The following is a 23,474-nucleotide window of genomic DNA, read 5'->3' on the forward strand; positions in this document are numbered from 1 at the left end:
CTAAACTTTACACATTGTCCCAAAAAATCTAATGAAAAACAAAGATGTGCCCCTGCACAGGACAGTAAAAGATGTCAATCTAAAACATATGTACATAAACTAATTAACAACTTAAAAACAGTGCAGACGAAATACAAGAATGCATACTGCCCCCTAGATAGTCGCCTAATTTTAGAATAGGTTAGTCCAAGCTGATTTAGGTAGCTGCTGAGCCGAACTACTGGTTGGTGAAGACCTGGCCTTTATAATTATGACATCAATTTTGGCATATTTCACTGGCATAACATACAGATTTGTAGATTTTCATATTCAAGTAAACAGAAACTATATTAGAAAACAGTCATGATGGCCACTGAGTGGATGGACTGCTTTAAAAAAAACAAGTTATTGGCACATTGAGGGGTTTCGAGTTTGTATATTAAGTTAAGAATCCATTAACATAAAGATGATGTGATTTGCATTATACTGCATGTTTTTTTTGTTGTTGTTTTTTTTAGGTATTCAACCATCTGGGTTAATGCATTAGCGGTTAATAAATGCTAATTTAACTGAAAGAACAAAAATGGCTGTCAAATAACGGGGCCTTCAAATTATGTTTATTCAATAATGGTGCATTTTAGTAAATAAATCAATGGCAGTCTCACACAGAGACTAAATGAGAGAGACGAGAGGAGGGCAAATAGAAGGAGTGATGCAAGATGGAGTGAAATGAAGGAAAGTCGTCATGTTTGTGACAAGAAGGTTTTTCTAAAGGACAGTGTGTGTTTGTGTGTTTTATTCAGCAGCATGTGTGGCAGTCTATACAAAACATTGTCATGTTTATATATTCTCTTTTAAGCCTGTCAACTTTCCTTTGTATCCTACCTGTTTTCCTCTGGGTCTGTGAGCTGAGGGACTTTGGATGCAGGAACGAGAGGAACCTGTGTGTATTTGTGCACTGATGCATGCATTCATATGTGACACTCATTCAGTGAGTGTGTGTGTGAGTCAGACTGAGTTATGAGCTCTGACACACACATACACTACAATGACAGAGTGTTTGATGCTGGTTGCATCAGGTCTTGCAAGAGTGTTTCCTGTCTCTTTCCTGTCTAAGTCAATCAGCGATCAATGATGGACGATGACGGACGCAAAAAAACCCTACAAATAGGGGCTGAATTACCAGTAACTGAAGTAAATTTACCTCCTTTTAAAATACAGTACCTTTGTGAAATTAGTTTATTAGAAGCATCTGGTTCAATGCTTCTCATAAACTAGTTTCACAAATGGCTGGAAAATGAGTTCTAACAAATCAAATGAAGTGAAATTGGTCGGGAATTTTCAAATGCACACAGGAATTGGGCACTCTCCTGGCACAATGACACATTTCATATTGCAGAGGTTCAGAGTCAATACCTGGCTTCAAAATATAATTCAGATCCATAGATGTCAATCTCCAAAATCTCTTCATCGCAATCGAATCACTATTTTCTTTCACCAGGAAGCACAAACACATTGCCTGTTCATCTCCCGGTGAGAGAATGAATGAAGAGAAAGTTAATAGTAGCTATTTGAGCACCTTAATGAGTTTTTGCATCCTCTACAACTTCATCACACCAGGCTTTTGTGAAATTCTGCCTCTGTCTGCTCAGATAATGTCTGCTTTTCCTCTTTCTTCAGCATTTTTCTGTCTTTTTGCTTGCTTGCTTTTTTAAAAGAGTTTCATTAATGAACATGAGAGTTTTATTAGCTATTAGCATGTTTATGAGTTGTGTATGTGTGTGTATGTCTTAAGGGGGTAAAGAACTGCTTCATTGAAGGGGCGACACACAACGCAATGTCTCTCACTAATAGTCCATTCCGAGACTCTGTGTGCCTGCAAATCTCATTAGGAGAGAACAAACACACACACACACACACACACACACACACACACACACACACACACACACACACACACACACACACACACACACACACACACACACACACACACACACACACACACACACACACACACACACACACACACACACACACACACAAACAGCCAGCCAGCCAGCAAGAGAGAGCCTGAGGCCAAGGAGCTGTTCCATTTTTAGCCACAGTCCTCCACAGATATTAACATGAGGGAGCGAAAGATAAAAAAGAAAACTCAAAAGTTCAGTGAAGAAGTAATTTGCTGTTGGAGATGTGGCCTAATGGATAGCGCTGACAAAAAAAAAACATACTATACTAACTCCTGGACATAATATCACAACAAAAAAAGAGGCAGAATTGAGGAATCAGATGCACCAAACTACAACAAAATAAAACACAAACAGAAACCATACATTATACATGCAGAGCTGTGGTGAGTTGCAGGCGATGCAGGTTTGAATGCAGCCAGCAACATAATCCTGCATCCCTTTTCTTTCTCCCATGTGTTTTTCTGTCTTTTCTCTAATGTCTCTGTCAATAAAGAATGGCAAAAAGCCACTGAAACCTTTTAATGCACTGTGCGGCTGCGTGTTTAATTCATTGTGGCTTTCCCACTGAAGTGATGAATCAGTCTTCACTGCAAAAAAATCACATCCCTCTGCTGATCCAGATGGGACCAGAAGCCCAGAATAAGTCTGAGTCTTGTGTCTCCATATATTCCATAATCAAATGAAGATTAAAAAATAACAGACAAGCAAATATTAATACCAACGAAGCTTTAGGCTATTTGAAATGAAACATACAGTCACTCTGATGACCGCAGAGACCAGACAGGCCCTTGTTATTTTTCACAGTCGGTTATCACTAAATGCAATTGGGTCACTTTATGATAATAAATGAGTCTCTCTGTTGATATTGTCTGATTCTTAAAAGATGTCTCATTTGCAAGCAACTGCCCTACAGGCATCTTTGACATTAAATATTTTCCTTAACACACATGAGCATCCTTTGTTCTTACTTGAAGAATATGTAGATGGATCGCACACCATCAAAATAGCTCACTTGGTTATGATTGTCAGTTCAGTGTGCCAATGATTTTAAGCTGCAATACTTGTGGTTCTTACATGTTATTAAAACTGCAAAAGGGAGTTAGAGATGAGGCCAAGTACTTTGTGCTGGATATTGAGTCTTGGTTCTCATGTGGGTGGCAAGGTATTGGATTGGACTGGATAAAATAAAATAAAATTCTTTTACCCTCTGCATAAATTATTAAATCACAAAGAAAAAAAAATCCTAAATGTTGCTTTTTACTTCAGAACGAGAATATATTCGTTTACAATCTTAAAAATTATATAAAACATGATGTTGCACATGATGTTAAACATTTGTCCATTGCAACAGAAAAAAACAAACAAAAACCACACACATTAAAGGGGCATTGATATGAAATTATAATGGTCAAAGGTAACCAATCATGCTGTTTTGGTGTTTAATTCATCTGTACAACAGAAAATAAGACCCGCTTGATCCAGAAACACCAGCAAATGAATCGCTCACTGATGTTCCATTATCCGAGAAATGTTAAGATGAGGAGCAGATACAGAAAGACAGGCAGAGTTTGTTCACATGGGTCAACTGAAATCAAAATTCTTAAGACAGAGAGAAAAATGAGAGTGAGAGAGACCGAGTAATGCCTTTTATTAAAGGAACAGAGAAGAAATGAGTGAGATCACCAGAAACGGTGGTGTTCCTTTAACCCTAACACCGACAGGAAACCATGTGGCCGAATGCGAAAGTGAACAAAGAAGGAAATGATAAATAAATGAAAACATGGTAGAAAGAGACAGATTTGTTGGGTTTCTAATACAGCCTTGTTCCCCAGATACTTCCTGGAAAAGTGAAGACACAGATCTGCGAACAAGTCCAAAAGGAGCATGTCGAATTGATAATCTCCTAAATTCCCACAGAGAAAAAAAGGAAAAAATGTCATCTAAAACCACGGGCCCCTGATCCCCACGAACCAGCGTGCCAGCGTGGGGGGATTAGTGTTTTGTGTTCCTAATGACAGCAGATAATGAGAGAAAATGTGGCGTCTGTCACGTTAAATAACGGCGTAATCCACATTTCCCCTGCATCTATTTACTGTGACTACTAATCAGCTAAGTCATGTAACGAAACACCAAAAATCATTCAATAAGATCGAGAGACAGCAAACAAGGAATGGCTGTGGTGTTTGTTTGGCCTGTCTGCTTTGAATATTCAAAGTGTGATGTATAGCTGATATAGCGCCGCAGTCGGCGGGAACAAATCACCTCCAGCTAAAGCTAAAATACACTCGGCCTCCATCATGTGGGGCTGTAATGAATGCGGCCGTGGACTGCGCTTAGCCCTTGGGCAACTCTTTGTTTAATCATTATTAGTCTAAATCTTCTAGTTAACACGCTTCTTTGGAAAGACTTTGAAAAACCAATACAAATTTGGAGGGAAAGCACAAAGGACAGCCGAGAGCGAGAGAGAGGAAAAAAACAAGTAGATTTGAGCTGCTCATGAATGTTTTATGAGTACCTAGCGTACAAATGATAAGTGACACTGACAATGGGGCCGTACTGAGAGACTGGAGGGATGTAGATTTATGGATCATGAATCAATATAGCTATTATGCTCAGCTTAGACAACACCACAAAACTTTGAGTTCAGTTAGTAACGTGTTCATTGAACACTACAAAGTAAACTAAAAACTAAATGAAACCGGAAACATAAAGTAAGCTGCAAACCTCCTGAGCAGCAGTTTGGGATGGTTCTTGCTCTCCAGGTTCTTGTCGATGAGGTCGGACAGCAGGTGTTTGAGCACATCCGTGGCATATTCCAGTCGACCCTGGAGAGCCGTCATTATTAGGGACGCCACATTGCCACGGTCACGCATGGAGAAGGAGCGCTGCATTTCCAGTGTACGGATGAATGTCAACAAAAACACCTTGTTGTTTATCAGCTGGGCAAACACCTTCAGAGCTTTTTCAACGCACAGCTGCCCATTACCAGACACCTGGAACACACAACAACATCTTTGCTGTTAAATACAAACATTTTTATAAGCCAACTACAACTTGTTAATGTACTAATATCATTAATGCATATTTAAATAAAAAAACAAGAGCACATGCTACATGAAAAGCTGTAAATTACACAATGTCCTAACCAGGTTAGACATTTTTATGGTCATTTGCTTTCTATTTATGTGGCATTGCTCTGGGTAGTCTCATTGGTCTAAAATCCTGTTTCAAATAATTGTAAATTAAATATCCAATCTGATTGCCTATGATTGTGTCACATGGCACAGAAATGTGCATCATGTTGCACCTGGTTAGCACAGCTTGTTAAGAGAAAAGTGTTGATGAAATAAATCCTCTTAATATAGACTGCAGCCCACCTCCAGCTCTCTGAGAACAGGATGGTCCTCGATGCCGGGGAATAACACTCTCATGGTATATCTGCGGTAATCCAGATAGGGAATACCGGCCCGGTCCAGATCACTTGTCAACTCATTAATGTCTGTCTGCAGTTCTGCAAAAGCTGAAAACAAAAAGGGGGAGGAGAAAAAAAGACAACCAATTTCAATACACATTCACAGTTCAATGTTTTGCCCAAAAAAAAAAAAAAAAAACTTATTAAAAAAATTATATAAATGATCATTTTTTTTTACTATAAATCAAGCACATTATCATCAAGTTTGAAATCTCCACATGGAAACTATTTATTGTTGTACTAATATATGCTTTACTTTATGCTGATATATCTTTGATGAAAAAAACAAGTATAAGTGCATTAAAATATATAGAACATTTTTATTTTTTATTAATTTGAATGCCTATTATTTGAAAATCACAATATAATAATATAACCTTATTAGTATTATCAAATAATATTTTAACCTCAAAGATCAACAAGTATTATAGTAATGAGAATTTAGAGCATACTGTCATCAAAAATATATCATGTCTTATTTTAAATTACTTTAAATATATGATATATGAACTGAAACAGAAACTTTTACTTTAAATATGATATATATGAGGATAGTATGTGAACATTTCTTGAGTTTTATTCAGACGTTGTAGTTATATTAAAGGTCCAAATGCAACAAAACCTGAACTGCTGAACTGCTAATCAGCATCTCTGAAGACTTTTTGTCCAGTTTGATGTTTTTATGAAGGGTAACTAAGAGAGCAAACCAAAATAACCTCCCAGCTTCTCTCTATTTATGGTTTTCTCACTCACGCAAACACACACAGAGAATAAATTGCAGGCTGCTGAAGTGCCTGTCCCCTGCTGCTGGAGACTGGAGGTGGGATGTATTTAATTGGGTCCATTCTGACAGAGCCTGGGGCAGCACTCTTCCCTGAGGGAGTTATCTATCTCTCTTTCTCTCTCTCTCTCCCCTCACGTTTCCTTATGTCTTCACTCTGTCATCTCCCCTCACCTGTCCTCCTCTTCATCTCGGCCTGGCGTCTCTCTCTATGCCTTCTCTCTCTCTTAAACTCACTCTCTCACAGGCGTTCATAGAGTGCAGGACTCAATCTGCCCCTTTAATACTTCTGCATCTTAAATTCCTTGTGGCTCCAGAATCAGTCAACACAAACCTTATCCTCTCAGACCTGCTAACCGTAGGTCAGGGACGCTCTCTTCTGCAATGTGTGTAAGAAACGGTTTTATCTGTTAGCCTCCTGGAACCCTCAAATGCTGATGTGTGTTGCATCACTTTATGACTAAAGATTTAATTGGTGAAAAAACATTAACAGAAACATTTGACACTTCAAATCCATCCTGTGACATTTCACAATCCCCAAACCCAATCAGAAGAGCATGGTGTTTGCAACACCAAGGTCATGGGTTCTATTCCCAAAGAACCCATCTACTGATAATACATATATATGTTAAATATTTTGAGATTTTTTATTTTAAATGAGCATCTTTATCAAGCTCCTATGTTGAGGTTCAGTAATTTCACTTTAATGGCAAAGAAAAGGTTATTAGTCAGTTATTGAATGCTTAATTTTCAAAAACGTGCAATGATTTTTTAATAGGAGCCTGATAGAAAAGCTCATAAATCTCATACGGATTTGTCAAAAACAAATTAAAATGCTCTAATCTGACTCATTAAACTATGGTTTCCAGGACATGACAGTCCTGTTGTGTGGTTGTAATTAAACAAAAAATTATTTTCTCCCAAATAAACACAAATAAGCAATAATGCAACATAGTGGAAAGGCGATGTCAGCGTCTTTCTCACCTTCTTTGCACTCCAGCGCGACCCTGGACTCCAGGTTGTCCATTTGCATCTGGAGTCGTTTGAGTGTCAGGTCGTTCTCGCGGGATTTACGCTTGTAGGCAATAAGCACAAGGATGACGATGATGAGGAGGAGGCCGCCGCCGGCAGCGATGCTGACAATGGCAGGAAGAGTCAGGAGGCTGTCAGAGAGGATGTTTACTGAGCCAGGGGACACATGCAGACCACCGACCTGCACCTGAGAGAACAAACCCACATATATATACACATGAGAATCAATCAAGAATAAATGCACACACATAAAGATGCACACACAGAGATACAGAGAGTAAAACTCTCTGAACCAACAAAAATATAGAAAAACCCACACACATACACATTGTGTTTTGGGCAGCACTAACAGTAATTGGTTTTCTGTTTCTAGGGAACCAGGTGACAGCAGCAAGACTGTGGCATTGCTGAAGGTCTGGTCTGAGTCTCAACCAGCGGTAGAACAATAGTAAACAATGAGCGTTTAAACAAGACATTTAAACACCCTCCTCAACAGCACAGGTCTCAAATCTAGTCAACAAGTACTGAAGGGCCTTTCAAGCATGTAAAACAAATAAAAACACATTGTTCTCAGAAATCTGACTCCCTTTTCAATCAGATTATTAGAGCTGACTATTTTCTTTTACAAAAAACAGATTAGAAAGGAAAAAAAAACACTTCTCTTATGCTCACTAAGACTGCATTTATTTTTTTAAAATACAGTAAAAATGGCAATACTGTGAAATATTATTACAATTTAAAATAACTTTTTTTCTATGTTAATATACTTAAAAATGCAATTGATTCTAGTGAAGGCAAAGCTTAATTTCAGCATCATTACTCCAGTCTTCAGTGTCACATGACCCTTCTGGAATCATTCTAATAGGCTGATTTGCAGCTCAAGAACCATTTCTTTTTATGATCAACGTTTACAGTTTTTAAACGAAAACAGTTGTGTTGCTTAATATTTTTGTGAAAACTGTTATTCATTTTTTTTGACATATACATATTTTTGCAAACGTCTTACCATGATTTTGTACTGGCCGGTGAGATTTGGTGGCTCGCACAGCAGTTGAGACTCAGATACAGTGACAGAACAGGGAGTCTCTCCTATCAGAACTGTGTAATTAAGCTTCACTCCTCCAGAGGCCAAAGGAACCAGATTCTTACCCTAATACACACACAGCACATGTGGATGATGGTTAGGTACGTTTGAAAAGCTTACACTACTGGATATTTCTGTGTATATGCATATTTACGGTTAACAGATATTTCAAGAAACATTGTACATGCTTAGATAATAACAGTCTGATTTGTAGCTCTTAGGTCCAAGTGTCAAGCATGATGATGGAAGTACCTTTAAAATGATTGGTGAGCCAGGTTTCTGTTCCAGTATGCCATTGGTGTTGAGAGGCTCAAAGTAAGGGTTGGGGTAGTACATGAAGTTAGTGTTGTTGTATACTAGAAGAGCTTGCACATTATTGAAGATGAAGCCAAACTCGTCTGCGTGCTTTACTGAGTCCAAACCCGGCCTGTACTCGGCTGTCAGCGAGGGAGCCAAACAGCTCATAGTCGTGATGTTCAGAACCTTACACACCTGGAAATGAGAGAGAGAGACAGTGAGAAATATACTTCATTTTAATCAGCATATTTCGAGAGTAATTGTTATTCATTGTTTCATCTCACTTCAGTTCTTTCCCATTAAGATCTCTTTGATACCATCTGTTTTCAAGTGTTTTACCGAACTGTTTTTCCTTTTGTTAGACAACAACAGGGCTGGAGAACAAATGAAAGAGTAGCTTTTAAACTCAAAACTCACAAACCCACAGGGGAAAACATTAAAAGTGTAAATGACGCTCTTCTGAATGAATCATGCCATGTCACACATTATTGTGAGGCTTTGTTCTACAAGATAAAATGAGCTGCATATCTATCACAAAACCTGTCAAAAACATGCCCGGGTCACCTGATTTTAGCTGAAAAAATTATTCTTTGTTATTGTCTTCTTGCATTATTGACAAACTATTTTTAACAAAAAAAATAAAAAACCACATTTACACAAAAAAAAAATAATAAAACTCCAAACAAATAAAGGTGACTCGACTTGACTTTGAACAAAATAAATAAGTAATCATATTTTGCTGAAAGAAAAATACTTAAATTGCAAAGCAGTGTTATTAATACAAACTAAAAAAATGTTACTTGGAATAAAAAAAAAATCCTTTTAAAAATTATGAACAGGAAAAAAATATAAAAATCATAAATTCATTTTATTCCCACTAGTTGCCAGGGCATCATTTCTCATTTTAGTTTAGTATAACTAAGTGCTAAAATAACTGTTGACTAAAATAAAAATGAATAAGAACTATATTGACATACACAGTTTTATATGAAACATAAACAAAACAAAAAAATCAGAAAAAAACAACAAAATTACTAAAACTTCATTTTAACAACTTAAAATGGTTAAAATTGTTAAAAAATGGAATAATTTTTTTTTTATTCAAAATAGTAACAAAAACTATAATAGTATATCAATGATACTAAAATAGCGCTATTGCAAGTACATAATAGTGGTATTTGTTTTCAATTAACATTAATTTAAGATTTTGTTTTAAATAAATACAAGTAATGGGAAATGTCATTAATTAGCATGAAAATATTTCCACAATAAAAAAAAAGGTCCTTACAGAAGTTTTATTTTCTGTGATATATACATTTTACAGAAAGATTAAACAATCTAGAGTTTGATTGGTCTCTCTGGGTTTGTCTGGAACCTGCAACACAAACAACACAAGCTCAATGTATCGCTAAGCGCTAAGCCCCGAATCCAATGTGATTACATTGTTGGGCTGAAATGATGCAAACTGTAGCCCTCTCATACCTCAAGTGTGCAACAACTGTGATCAGTACCGCATAAACATCAGCAGTCACACTTGACAGATGTACTCATGTCTACGTGCACAGGCACTGAACCGTTTCCTCGGAGTAGCAAAAAGCAGCGCTGACTCTCGAACAATAAAATTGATTGCTGTGAAACTCTGACTGTGCCGCGAGGTTTTCATCTCATTTCTTTCTTCTCCCCGACACTCAGGGGAGAAACTTAATTAGAGCTAAATATCTTCAAAGCACGGCAGGACCGGCGAGCACCACACCTCCTACTCACATCTCACCTCCTCGCAGCCAGAGCCACAATCGATACCAACTCATTTTGACCACACAAACTTGATTTGCGCGAGATTGAGGGTGCATCTCATTCCATAGCTTTTGGATCCTCATTCCTTTGCTCTTCCTCTTCTCTTGGCCCTTCAGGAGTGTATAATAAGTGATATTTATCAATTCTGAGACTGAGATGGTTTTCTTGTCAGTGATTAACTGGTATTTGCTTATACTTGCTTGCTAGGTTAAAACCTAGGGGGTTCTGAAACAAACTGAGAATCTGAAAAAACAATAAGGCACGAAAACAAGCTAAATCCTTCAAAAACTCAAACTGGGGCTTGAACCTCCAGTCTTCTGGTTACCAGACCTGACCAACTCTAATTATAGCAAAATATCAATCATCCACAATCACCAACTTACTACATTTCTCTAAGAAAATCAAACATAAAAAAACATGCTTCCAAAATTACAACTTTCACTGCAGGTGACTAAACGGCATGTAGGTTTAAACAACATTTGACGCTGCCACCGTGGCCTCAGATCTCTTCTGTAGGCACTTTATATTACGCACAGTGTTTGCATGATAACAGAAGCTCTCTTGTAACTCAGAAGGACCGGATCTGGTTAAAAATGAATGGGATTCAATAACTATAAAGTCACACTGTCATCAAAACCTGTAATCCCACTACACACTCCACAGCACCCCACGTGAGGTAACCGAGAGGGCACAGAGAAAATGCAGATCTAGTCAAATTGTAGAACAACTGATTCTTAGTGGAGCTAAAAAGCCTTTGATAGGACTTTCAATTAGTCACTCAATACAGAAAAATTAATGTATTGAGATACTTCTGATATAAACAAAAAAGACATTTAAATTATATTAGGGCTTATATGCTAATCATATTAGAGCATTTATTTTAATGAATTACTTTAATGTTTTTTATTTTTTATTAACATGGTAAAAATACCATTTTGCAGAGTGTAAGTGGTTTTAATAATATCAATATTTGAAAGTTTTGGGTCAGTAAGATTTAAGATTAATTAATTAAATGATAATCAATATGAATGGGATTAAATAAAAAATGGTTCATTTAAATATATTTCACAATATTATTGTTTTTACTGTATTTCTGATTGGAAAAATTCAGCATCGATATACATGTATGTATTTAAAATATGTAGGATTATGTGATTGAAGGTCGCAAGTTTGAACCCCATAAGGCCTGATACATGAACTACCAGCATTGTGCCCTTGAGCAAGACACTTAAACCAGATTGGTTCAGGGACATCGTTGCTGTAGTAAGTGTACTGTTAGTCACTTAGGACAAAAGTGAGCATTAAATGATTTCTTACTACAATGATGACAGTGGAGGACTGTTCTAGCACTTCTCCAGTTCATGGACCACCCCTACCAAACACTGAACCTGCAACATTTGTGTCATTAATTTGAAAAGCCATTGTAAATGGCACACAACACATTCAAGATAAGGGTCTAATGAGATTGAACCGTATGTGTTTCTCTGTCCTTTCGTGGCAGTGCCATGTCAGAGACAGATGCTGCGGCCACAACCACCCTGGCACAGCCTGGAAGAGCCAAGCACTGCCTCTGCATGCCATCTGTTTCAAACTGGCTGGACGCGCACTGGCTGTTGTCACAGTTTGTCTTGCTGTACCAGTTTGTTTCTTCACTTCCGCCCACATCAAGCTACCAGTTTTTCAACAGTGGGGGAACAAATTTAGCTTTCCACATGGCTGGATTTAATTAGCAGGTTTTAATTGTATTTTAAATAACACCTGCTGTAAGCAGAAGGAAATGCAGATACTGAGTTGGTCAAAACCAAATGTCTTTTTAGCTGCACTTCAGGGCCTGCACCAGACTAATAACATCCGAGTTCCTCTCCTGTCCTTCCATGACCAGGCTACAGTAGCTGCAGGTATTTGGCTGTGGAAATAATTGGGATCCTTTACTGTCTCTCTGAAATAATTGGATACAGGTCCTTCCATGGACTGACACATGACTCAGCACAAAGCACAGACCTACCCACCTAAACTAATCAATCAAAGCATTTCTCTTGGGCTTGAGTTGCATAGAGATGGCGCTCCCTGGCTAAAATCTGTCTCAAGTTACTCAGTGAAAATGGTAGTAATGCCGCAAAGGGATAGTTCAGCCAAAAATGAAATATCTGTCATCATTTACTCATCCTGATTTGTTCCAAACATGGATGACTTTCTTTTTCTCTGTGGAAAGATATATTAAAGAATGTTTCAACTGTTTTTGTCCATACAATGAAAGTCAGTGAGGTACAAAAACAACAACATTGGACCCCAATGACTTTTCATTGTATGGGACAAAACAAATAATGATAAAATACTTTTTTAAATGTCTTCTTTTATGGTCCACCAAAGGAAGAGAAGAAAGGCAAGCCTATATATATATATATATATATATATATATAATATATATATATATATATATATATATATATATATATATATATATATATATATATATATATATATATATTATATATATATATATATATAATGAAAGTCAATGGGGTCCAAAAACACAAAGTTGAGCAAATTATTAATCTTCTCTGCTTGACTGAAACTCAGTACAGTGTTAACAGCATATCTTCTTCTGAACCCATCACAGCAAACAGACACAGGAGAATAAAATGTTTCATGGTAATGACTGAGTAGAGCTGCCCACCAGCTCTGAATTATGCCCTTTGTTTTTCAAGTACATGCACATGTAACTATACAATGGCAAAAAATGAGACGGCTGGAAAAAAGGGCGAATGCAGAACTACTATAAGCATCTGCACGATTGTAGAAAAATGCCCTTGGCTCTGCTAAATGCTAAGATGCTTTTATCATCCATAGTTCATGTTCTTCATGTTGGTTTTTTTGCGAGCGCACTCTTATCCAAGGTATCTGGGGAGGTCTTTGACACTGATTGGTGGGAGCGTCTGATTGCTCCGTTTTAGAAGGAAAAAACTGAAGTGCCTTTGTGATCTTCTCAGATAGTGGCGTGCAACGCTTTAGGAATCTGTCTCCAGACTTCATTAACGAATCTCTCCGCCGGCGCACGTGTCAAGCGTTTTTTTTTCTTTTTCTCCTCCTTGAGAGAAGACAAAGGTAGAAAAACTAATCTTTTAGCTATAATCAGGAAAATGATTAATGTCTCAATTGCGGGTTGGTGACAGGTACAGCAGGAAGCACAAAGGCAATTGTATGCCGTTCATTCAGCTTCTGAGAAGCCCACCAGGTAACGGGAGGGGAGGAGAGGAGGAAGAGAAGCAATTTGGGGAGGAGGCAAAAGACAGTTTGAAGGCTGTCTTGACGGGCGTTCAGCTCTGATTGCCAGACTCTGCTGCTGTTTTGTTCCCCACCTCCCTCCCCCAAAATACAGAGGAAAACGGGGGATGAAGAAATACATAATCTTAACCTCAACAGTTAATAAAAATGCAGGGAATCAAAGCCAGCTGAGTCTTTGGTGATGATGCCTAAGAGGCAAAAGCCAACCTTCCTCTGTCTACCTCTGTTTTTTTTCACTCTGTTGTTAAAAGTAAGAAAGAGGAAGAAAGAGACGGCTCTAGCACCTGACACATCAGACAGCGCCCACACAACATATTTCACAAGTCCCTTTAAGAACTCTAAGAACTCTGGGCTCTGTGAAGCGTGGAGGAACGCGGGGCTTCTGTCACTCCTCATTGCGCAGTTGGTGTCTCTTTTTCTAAAAGTGACTTTCAGGAGAACTACCTGCACACGGGTACATCTGTACAGCTGGGGACTGAAGTGCAGTTATGCTATCGGGAACAGATGAAGGAAGACTATAGCAGTTTGCTTTCACCTCAGCAAAGTAAAAGACAATGTGTGATTACTTTCATATTCCCAAAATTATATTTACATATCATATTGTTCAAAAACATGCACCTATCATACATGGAGACCTGTCATACTTAATGGCTCCTAATTTAGTTTCATTATGAGCATTTCCCACCCTCTCTCTGACTTTTTTATTGCTTTTAAAGTGATAGTTCACCCAAAAATGAAAAATGAAATTTCACCCTTTCCACTTTACTAAACAGTACATATACATGCCTACATATATATGTAAACAGAAAGTATATAAACATGATTGCAGGGGCTTGGGGGTTGCGGGGGTGGAGTCATACACAGGGTTATTTGGCAAACAACAAAAGGAAATGATTTTCCTTGAAAATAATTAGTAACGGATCTGTCATTGCAGTAGCCCTTGAAAGGCTCAGACTACAGATTATGGTGGGATATTTGAAACAGCAATACCATAAAGGTTACTCAGTATAATATGTGCAAACAGTAATTTAGTGCTTTGATATCAAGTTTTGCTGAGCTTGTCCTTGACAGGTACAAGGGTTGTTTGTTCAAAGCAGGAAAAAATAAAATAGGAAATCAAAGACAGTGACTACAGAAACTACAGTACACTTTTAATAACAACAACAAAAAACATTAAATGGGGAACCGGTAACTTAAACAGGGGATTGCAAAATAAAAATTCCAGGACTTTCAAGGGGGTTTTCGGACAAAAATACGCGACTCACTTGTTATTTGTTATTATCTTACAAATCTAATAAACAAACTAATAAAACAAAATGGTACAAATAAGTGCAGCACATGCAAAAGAATGCAACGACTGTGGCAACTTTAATTTGAAAGGATACTTTGGCAAAGTTATCGCTTTCCTTATTCAAACTGATTTTTTTTTCATGTCTACATGACATCTATGTCATACACTTGGAAAATTAGAGTCCATGCTCATAGACACTATGGATGTGAGACTACACTTAGCTCACAAGGTGAGACAAAATGCAGATACTTGGTGAACGAGACAATGTTTTAATACTTTAAAACAGAAAAAATATTTGTCTTTTAATCACAAAAAAGTAAAACAATGCGTTGTAATTTGAAATGTTTATCTAATCTAGTGCTTAACTAATGATTATTTTGCTAATCAAGTAATCTGATATTTTTTTTAGTAATACAAATAGAACTAAGTGAAAAAATAGGAATATGACTATATTTATATAAAGTAATGATGAGTAATTGCCTCAAATAAAGTTATCAAAACCAAGCTTTTTATTGAACAACACTGTTAAATACACAATGTACATGCCTTAATGATACAAAAATACCTGAAAAGGGGCGCCCACGGCCTGGTGATGTTTCATGTGAACATTTAAATCCATTTAATTTTAATATCTGGCCAAAATGTCAAAACGTATTTTGAAATGTGATAAAAATCGCTTATTTAAAATATGTATTCTCCTGTGTTGGCATAATTAATGATATATATCAGGAGTTTTTCCAGATAACTTTACAAAGCATATGCAGTGGAAATGACCTTTTCAAAAATCCCAATAAATTTTTTCTGGCAATCAAATCACTTTTAGTACATGACCTTTTCAAAAATCCCAATAAATTTTTTCTGGCAATCATATCGTTCTTATGGAGATGACGTGATTACTCTGAGCTGTTTACAATGCTCCGCAGCTTTTTTTAATAGCTTTTCTATGTACATATGATGCTAGATGGAAATCTATGACAATTGCGCCTCGCAGCTTTTTCAATGTGTTGCGCTCGAGACCCAGGCTTCTTTTCCATTCATCAGCTAATGTGCGTCTCGTGTTTATAAGAGCAAAAACTTCTGATTAGCTAGTAATGTTAGTTTGGTTGAAAGTGAAGGCTGTGTTCTTCTCATACATTTGTAGGCAAACTTTTTTTTTTTTTAACTCAAACGTGATATTTTTTAAATATAGGATGACTTTTTTTCCCACAGACAAACGCTGCACGCCGGAGATCCAGCATGGTGCCGGAGAACTTTAAGCCCTGTGATTGTTTATATACAGTACTTCATACTTTAAATTTACAAAATAATACAAATAAATCAAAGCATACTAATACAACAGAAGATACGAGACGCCACTGGCTATCCCATCTTTTTGTCTGACCACACTGACCAATCCTATTCCATTAATTAAACTCATACCCCCTGCAGTGGGGAGCAAATTGAATTTGTACTGACTCCTCAGCTCTTATTATTTTTGGGATGTCTTTATGCTGACCAAGCCATTCTGTATGCACTTTATCATCCTTTGAAACCTATTAACCAATACAACCCTCTTTAACTGGCCACTATCCACCAGTACCGCCGCGGATGAAGCTGGTTTTATGCAGGATTCTGCAAATAATGCCAAACAAATTCCAGTTCGACAAAGGTGGTATGAGCCGAGTAAAATGCTCACATTAAATGCCTCATCCGCACCACTTTGCGCAGACTGAATAATTCAGCGGGGTACTTAGTCGAAATTACAGATACAAAGCTTGAAAAAGAGGTCACGCACAGGCTTGTGGGTAGGAGATATATGAGATTTCTGGAGCTGTGGCAGTGAGTCACGATGGATCTCGCCTCCATGGGTCAACAGAAAAGACAGTCTAATGCATCCCAAAAAAGGCAGCTTGCAGATTGTGTGATCCTCTCTTTTCTGAAAGTCACCGATAATTAACTCAAACCTGCAGACAAAGCATCCCACTTCCCAAGGTCGTGCATCTCTGAGGTCAAACTGATACGATTTGGTTTCATTGCACCGGCCCTCGTGAGATATCAGCTCACATGAGAGAGCCGTTCTCCCAGAAGCCCCTGAGCTCAGGTAACTAAGGTCATTTTAAAAGTGAGGGCGGATAATTGAGGAACCAACGATAACACAAATGAAGATACTCACATTTACAGATTCCCGCCCGCCGTACTTGATCCGAATCCTCGGCTCCTGAATGACATCCAAGTTAGTCCCAGTCACCACCAGAGGCGTGTGTCCACTAAAAAAAAAAAAAACACAAGATTGTATGAATGTGAATGGGGTGAACATAAAAATTTTGATGCAGAAGTAACTCATCTCCAATTGAATCAAAACTGCCCTTAAAACTTGTTTTTTTGTGATGTGATGCTCAAAAGATAAGCATTTGAGAAAGTCCTGATTAAAGATCCTTTTAACTAGCTTCAGTAGATTTAATCAAACGTACAAGATGGGTCTTTGAAAATACTAAAACAAAAAATCCTGCTTAGCATTTTGCGAATGTCCTTGGCTTGATAAAGCACAACAAAAGAACTGAGTGTCTGGAAGTGGAATGGGTGAATAGCTCTAGCTCTAGGTGTTTCAGTTGTTTACTCTTGAGCACTTCATTAGCCAGGCAACGCTCGTACACTGTTCTGTTCATGCTGTACAACAGATACAGCATTGTGACCCCATCTACTGATGCCCTGGCATGGGGCACTCGCCAACAAGAATGAAAAAACACATAGGAGATCCATTCAATATCTCAACTGTTTATCCTAGACAGCTATATGATCAAACGACAAAGATAAAAGTCAGAAATCTCAGTACGAGCTCAAACATTTCTCATTATATGATCTGAGCTATGCTAACCACATTAATAATATAGCGGTACCTTCTGTCTCATCTTTCATTTTTCTGAAAATATTTTACTAGAAACACCTTAGACTATGTTCATGCTTTTATGTTGAACATTAATGTGAACTCGGTTAGAGTTGCCCAAAACATTAAAAAAATTCAGTCATCATTTACTCCCTGCATGTAGTTTCAAACGTGTATGACCTGTATATTTATGTATGCAACATAAAAGATGATATTTTGAGAACTGTCGCAATGTTATTTTTTATGTTCATACAAAGGAAGTCTATGGTATCCAATGTGTTTTGGTTCCCAGTGTTCTCCACCACATCTTCTTTTGTGTTCTTTAGAAGGGAAAAAAAGTCAAAGTTTTTTTTTTTTGGGTGAACTAACCCTTTAAATCTTCAGAGCTATGAAAAAGCAACCTTTGAGCAATACAGTTTCCTTTGGTGGGCATGATGATATGTACTTATGTGTCTATGTGTTTGATTTGGTGAAAGAGACATTTTCTTTCTGTGTTTCTCTCTCTGACTCCAGCTTGGAATGAACCTGTATCTCAGCATCACTTATATAATCATTCTCAGCACATTCTATTTCTGTCTGATTTTTGCTACTGTATTTAATCATGTGCAGCACTTTCATATCAATATATGTTGAGGCTCTGTATAACCAGTCGAGTTATGCACAGTGAAATACTCAAAAATCATTCCAAGGGAAAGCTCACCCAAATGATGTCATGATTTAAGAAATGTCTCTTTTTTTTGTCCATATAATAGAAGTCAACGGGCTCTCATTTGGTTCCCTTGGTATTACATTACATGCTGTTATTTAAAGTTATCTTCAGACATGAGACATACTCTACAGACTGTGCACAAGACTTCAGCAGCAAGAAATATTAGTAGCTTTACTTTTATAAAACCGATCACCCTGACATGGTGCAACTCCTTTTTTTTTTTTTTTTTTTTTTTTTTAAGATTAAAGGATCTGAATGCAAGTCAGTCATTTAATATTTTCATGAATAAGACAAAAACATACAGCCTTGAACAAAGCTGTTGGACTGCATTCAGTGAATCAGATCAATGTCTTGCAGGAATGTGTCTGATATCCATTCAAATGGTATGAGAATCATCAGCCTCAAAAAGTCAAAAGTGTTTGCTATTAGTGATTTAAATGCAAGCTATTTGGTCAAACTTTCTGATTTGCATAATCCAATACTAAAACACTGCATCATATGTGTACAGTTACCTTGCGATGCTCCATTCCGGTTCGATGCGTTGAACGGTGGGGTCGTCTATGTACTCAAAAGTCAGGCTATCTTGGACCTGTGCGCGATCCACGCTCACGCTGATTTGAACTGGCCCCACACCCGTCAGAGAAGGGGCAGAGTAACACACGATCTCCGTCATAGTCCGTCTGAGGACAAGGCAAACAGATACAAACCAATCAGATTTTGACAAGAGACAAAGCACGACACAAAGTTTTAACAGATGGCTCGACATATTGCTCAGAAACACTATATAGGAATGGCGCTAGTGCTTGGCTCTCTGCTTTTTCAATTGCAGTCTTTTCTTACAGCTCTCACTGAAAGTGCTAGCTGTACAAAGTGAGCATTAGTCATTCTCTCTGCAGCGTATTAGAGTGTTAAGCTATTACTTATTGCAACCTCAACAACACTTGAATGCCTCGTCCTTCCACAGGAACACAGGGCAAAATAGAAATCTGCAGTTAGCCAATATCGCATTAAAGTTGTCGCTCTCTTGCACCTTAAAGCACTACAATCAGCCTCATCTTTCAATTGTGATCATGGAGAGATGAAAAAGGAGGAGATATAGGGAGATGCCTGACAGGGGTATGATATTTACATACAAAATCAGAGAGAGAGGAAGAGGAAACAGTTAAAGAGGGGGAAATCTAGAGGAACTTTAAGTTTTTTTTGAAGGGAGTTTAAATAATAAATAATCAGAAACTCTCTTTGATTGATATAAGGCATGTGGAAAGTGAAGAGTAAGTGAAGATATGGAACATTAGCCTCTATTATTCAAACTGACTTAAAAAAAAAATGAATCAAGCTATATTATTAACTATTGTTATTGTATTTTTGCATTATTACTGAAGATTTTTGATAAGCTAAATTTCTTTCAAACTGTATTTAAAAAAGGCTGATTCTTACTCATAAAACTCGCAGGTCTGGTTCCCAAAAAGCACACTGACACTGCTGCCTGCCCCCAGGTTTTCCCCCATTATAGTCACTTTAGTTCCTCCAGACTCTGGACCCCGACTGGGAGACAATCCTTTGACCGATGGCATCTGCAAACACAGAAAGAGAATATGGGTAGGAAACAAGCAAGAGATGGAGACATATATATATATATATATATATATATATATATATATATATATATATATATATATATATATATATATATATATAGCATCATTAAGAAACATTTTTTATCAATGATAATCGATAAAGTTTTAAAAATGTCTTTACTATCAATTTTGATAAATTTAATGCAACCTTGCTGAATAAAGTATTAATTTCTTTCAGTAAAACAAACAAACATATAAATATAATAAAAAGCTAAATTATATAATTAATTCCATTTAGTGCCACTAGTAGCACAGAAATGACAGCACAGCTTTCTGAATCAGCTAAAGACATGCATGTTCTAAATCTGAAGCTGCCTAGATGTGAGTGGCTGTTCCACAAAAGACAGCTACATCTGTAAATAACAACTGTCCTTCATCAGTCTCATATGCCTTACTGCTCAGCTCACAAATAAAGAGCGAACGCTACAAAGAAATGCCATTTCCAGTCTTGTCTAAGTGATGCTAGTACATGAAAAGCATGTCTGAGGATAAATAAAAGGCTTTTAAAATGTTGTACATAAACTCTCTAGTTCCCAGTTCTCTTCCTTTATTGTACACAGGGACTGAAAATAGCAGATGGAGAAACAGAAACAGACAGCTCTGTCTTAAGAAAGCACATGAAATGGCTGGTGGCCGACTTCACACGTGCATTGACTAAAAATGAATTAACACCAATTTTGGTCGCGCCTCGCATTGTTCTACAACTGGTGGGCCGCTTGGGGACCCCGTGTTGTCCGACAACATTTGGCGGAGCTTTTGAGATAACATGCTGCTTTTATATTTGACTGCGATATGAAAGGCGTGGAGGAAAATCACACGCACGCTCACACAAACATGCATAAACTCGTACAGGAAGGGGCTGAAACGCATATTGTAAAATAAACAGTTCCCTTAATTAGCAGAGGCTGTTAATTGTGGTGGTATGAATAATTGTTTGCCTTCATATGCGTGTGAATGCTGCTGTTGATTATCTATTAACCCCAGGTGGGCGGATGGGTGTTTGAGACAGGTGCACAAGAGTTCCCACAGGTGCTCCTCTGCGACGAGACAACATGGCAACCATCCTTCCTTTGATTCGCTCAATGGCTTTTATTGTCTCCGTGTTCAATGTGCGTTCCCCGTAGTGCTTCGTGTTCATAATCACTCAATATTTTAATAACCGAGAACAAGTTCTATTATGCTGACGAGAGCTTCGCTGCTTAAGGGAGGAAGCAGGGCTGCTGTTTTACCAATAATAATGACAAACACAACGGCAATCTCTAAATTTTTGGGCGTATCTCAAGTCTTTTGAGCTAGGTGAGTGCATTAGTTCAATAAACACGCTTTTCTTTTAATGTCTTGGCAAATACATTTGTAAATAATGCTATTAACCACTAATCTACGGTATCATTTAAGTATCTACTGAAAGTGAACAAAAACACTACTTTAGAAAGGGATAAATATAACAATTAGCCGATATAAATGCTATGCGCGCCATAAAAAGGTTAATTTATTGACTTTATGGCTTTTAATGACTCCAAATTTGCATGGAGAGACACTTCCAACACATTAATGTGATTTCTATATAAATGTCTGAACAGATAACAACAATCCTGCTACTATAGTCTATAGTCTAAGGACATGTTCTGTTACAGTACAGTATTATTCTTTGAGAAAAGGACTTTTCATACTAGAAGATGGAGAATTTTTATTTTTATTTTTAGTGCTGTCAAGCCTAATGTTATATAAAGTATGTGTAGTGCAATAATTTTCTTAACACATTTACTGAGTATTTGACAATATTACCATTTGATCTTTTTTTATTCTGCTCTTAAAAATAGAGAATTATGAGGTTAATTGCAAATCTGTATTTAGTTTTGTGAGTATTACTAAACATTAATAGTAATACATACATACATACATACATACATACATACATGTATATATACATTTCTGTCATGACAACTCTTTGAGAGAATGGCATGATAATGTACATGACAATGTATTTGGTCTTGGCGGAATAGATCTGCTACGCTGCTGCTGTACAGTACAATATATCCACAACATGCTGCTGTGAGCATGTAAGAAATATTCCTGCTGCAAATATAACATACATGAAATAACCCCCATATAGCATACATGAATCACCTCTTATCAGATCTATACAGGTGGAGCTGGGGAAGGTGGAGGGTTTCTGAAGCAACTGCTATGGCAAGCACTAGTTATATACTTGAATGTTGAGAATCAAGCTCATTGGCTAGTGATACAGGAGAGAACTAATTAGCTGTGCCATGTTATATTGATGTCATTAGGTCAGATTGAGTTAGACCTATCGGACTGTGCCATCTAGAGTTTAATGCCAGAACTCTGTATATATATATATATATATATATATATATATATATATATATATATATAAAAATTGGACGTCTAATGAAGATAAGGACTTTATGCCATATGAATCTGTGCAGAAGGAAGTCTTTGTTCCTGAAAAGTAGCTATTTGAACAGTTGAAGTACAGTATGTTGAGCTATGAGCCACTTCCTGTGATTTGACATTTTCACTCTTAAAGCTCTTCTGAGAACAAATCAACCTCAGCAAGGTTCACCTGTCCAAAGGCATAACATTACAGTGACCCGTGAGTTTTCTTCAATGGACCAAGTAAAGCCCAGTTTAATAAAACCAAAACAAATGCCAGTTTCACTACTACCTCACTGCATTATTTAGATGTGAGAGCTCAAGGTCTTACCACAAAGGAATAGAGTTGAGAAGAGCGCGTCTGGAGCTCTGGCTTACACTCCCCTACACACAAATGAACCGGGCCAGGTTTATTGTCTGTGGGAGCTGCATCCATCTCACACACAATCCTGAAAAAGAAGAAATACACAATGACATGTTACATTTTAACCTTGGTTTCAATGAAAGTAACCTAAATGGATAGAAATCTTCGTTATCACAACTTCTGTTCATTTAGTCCCCTTGATCTAGATTACAAAGCTTAACGTTTCTGGACTGACTCCAGAGTGAGAAAGCAAAGCATTGGAAGTCATTTCCAGTCCTGCCGAGTGATCAGTATGTGACTCTTCCTCTCTCTCCATTGATTTCCTCTTGATCTCAATGTAGTTTTTGCTTTGGTTCCTTGATTGCGTTAGCGCACACATTCCATTAGCTGAATTGATAAGATCACCCTACGGGAATGCCAATGTATAATATATTTGAATATATGGGTGAATATATTTTCACACTGGTTCATTTGTCCACTAACCTAGTAGTCCAATAGTGGACATGCATACATCACAAG

At 37.4% G+C, this 23,474-nt stretch overlaps 1 protein-coding gene across 4 annotated transcripts in view; it reads right to left on the reverse strand.

Moving 5' to 3' along the window:
• LOC109065508 (plexin-A2-like) overlaps positions 1-23,474 on the reverse strand; it is a 206,592-nt gene that overhangs the window by 20,974 nt on the left and 162,144 nt on the right. For all 4 annotated transcript variants that reach the window (XM_042713475.1, XM_042713473.1, XM_042713472.1 and 1 more), the window contains 9 exons: positions 22,923-23,040; positions 19,995-20,131; positions 19,070-19,237; positions 17,138-17,231; positions 8,571-8,810; positions 8,241-8,384; positions 7,187-7,421; positions 5,327-5,469; positions 4,674-4,942 (listed from right to left, as the gene is read on the reverse strand). In XM_042713475.1, coding sequence (XP_042569409.1) covers positions 4,674-4,942; positions 5,327-5,469; positions 7,187-7,421; positions 8,241-8,384; positions 8,571-8,810; positions 17,138-17,231; positions 19,070-19,237; positions 19,995-20,131; positions 22,923-23,040 — 1,548 coding nt within the window. The remainder of the gene's footprint in view (positions 1-4,673; positions 4,943-5,326; positions 5,470-7,186; positions 7,422-8,240; positions 8,385-8,570; positions 8,811-17,137; positions 17,232-19,069; positions 19,238-19,994; positions 20,132-22,922; positions 23,041-23,474) is intronic.

The sequence above is a fragment of the Cyprinus carpio genome, chromosome A23 (assembly GCF_018340385.1).
Source record: "Cyprinus carpio isolate SPL01 chromosome A23, ASM1834038v1, whole genome shotgun sequence".
NCBI classification, from domain to species: Eukaryota; Metazoa; Chordata; class Actinopteri; order Cypriniformes; family Cyprinidae; genus Cyprinus; species Cyprinus carpio.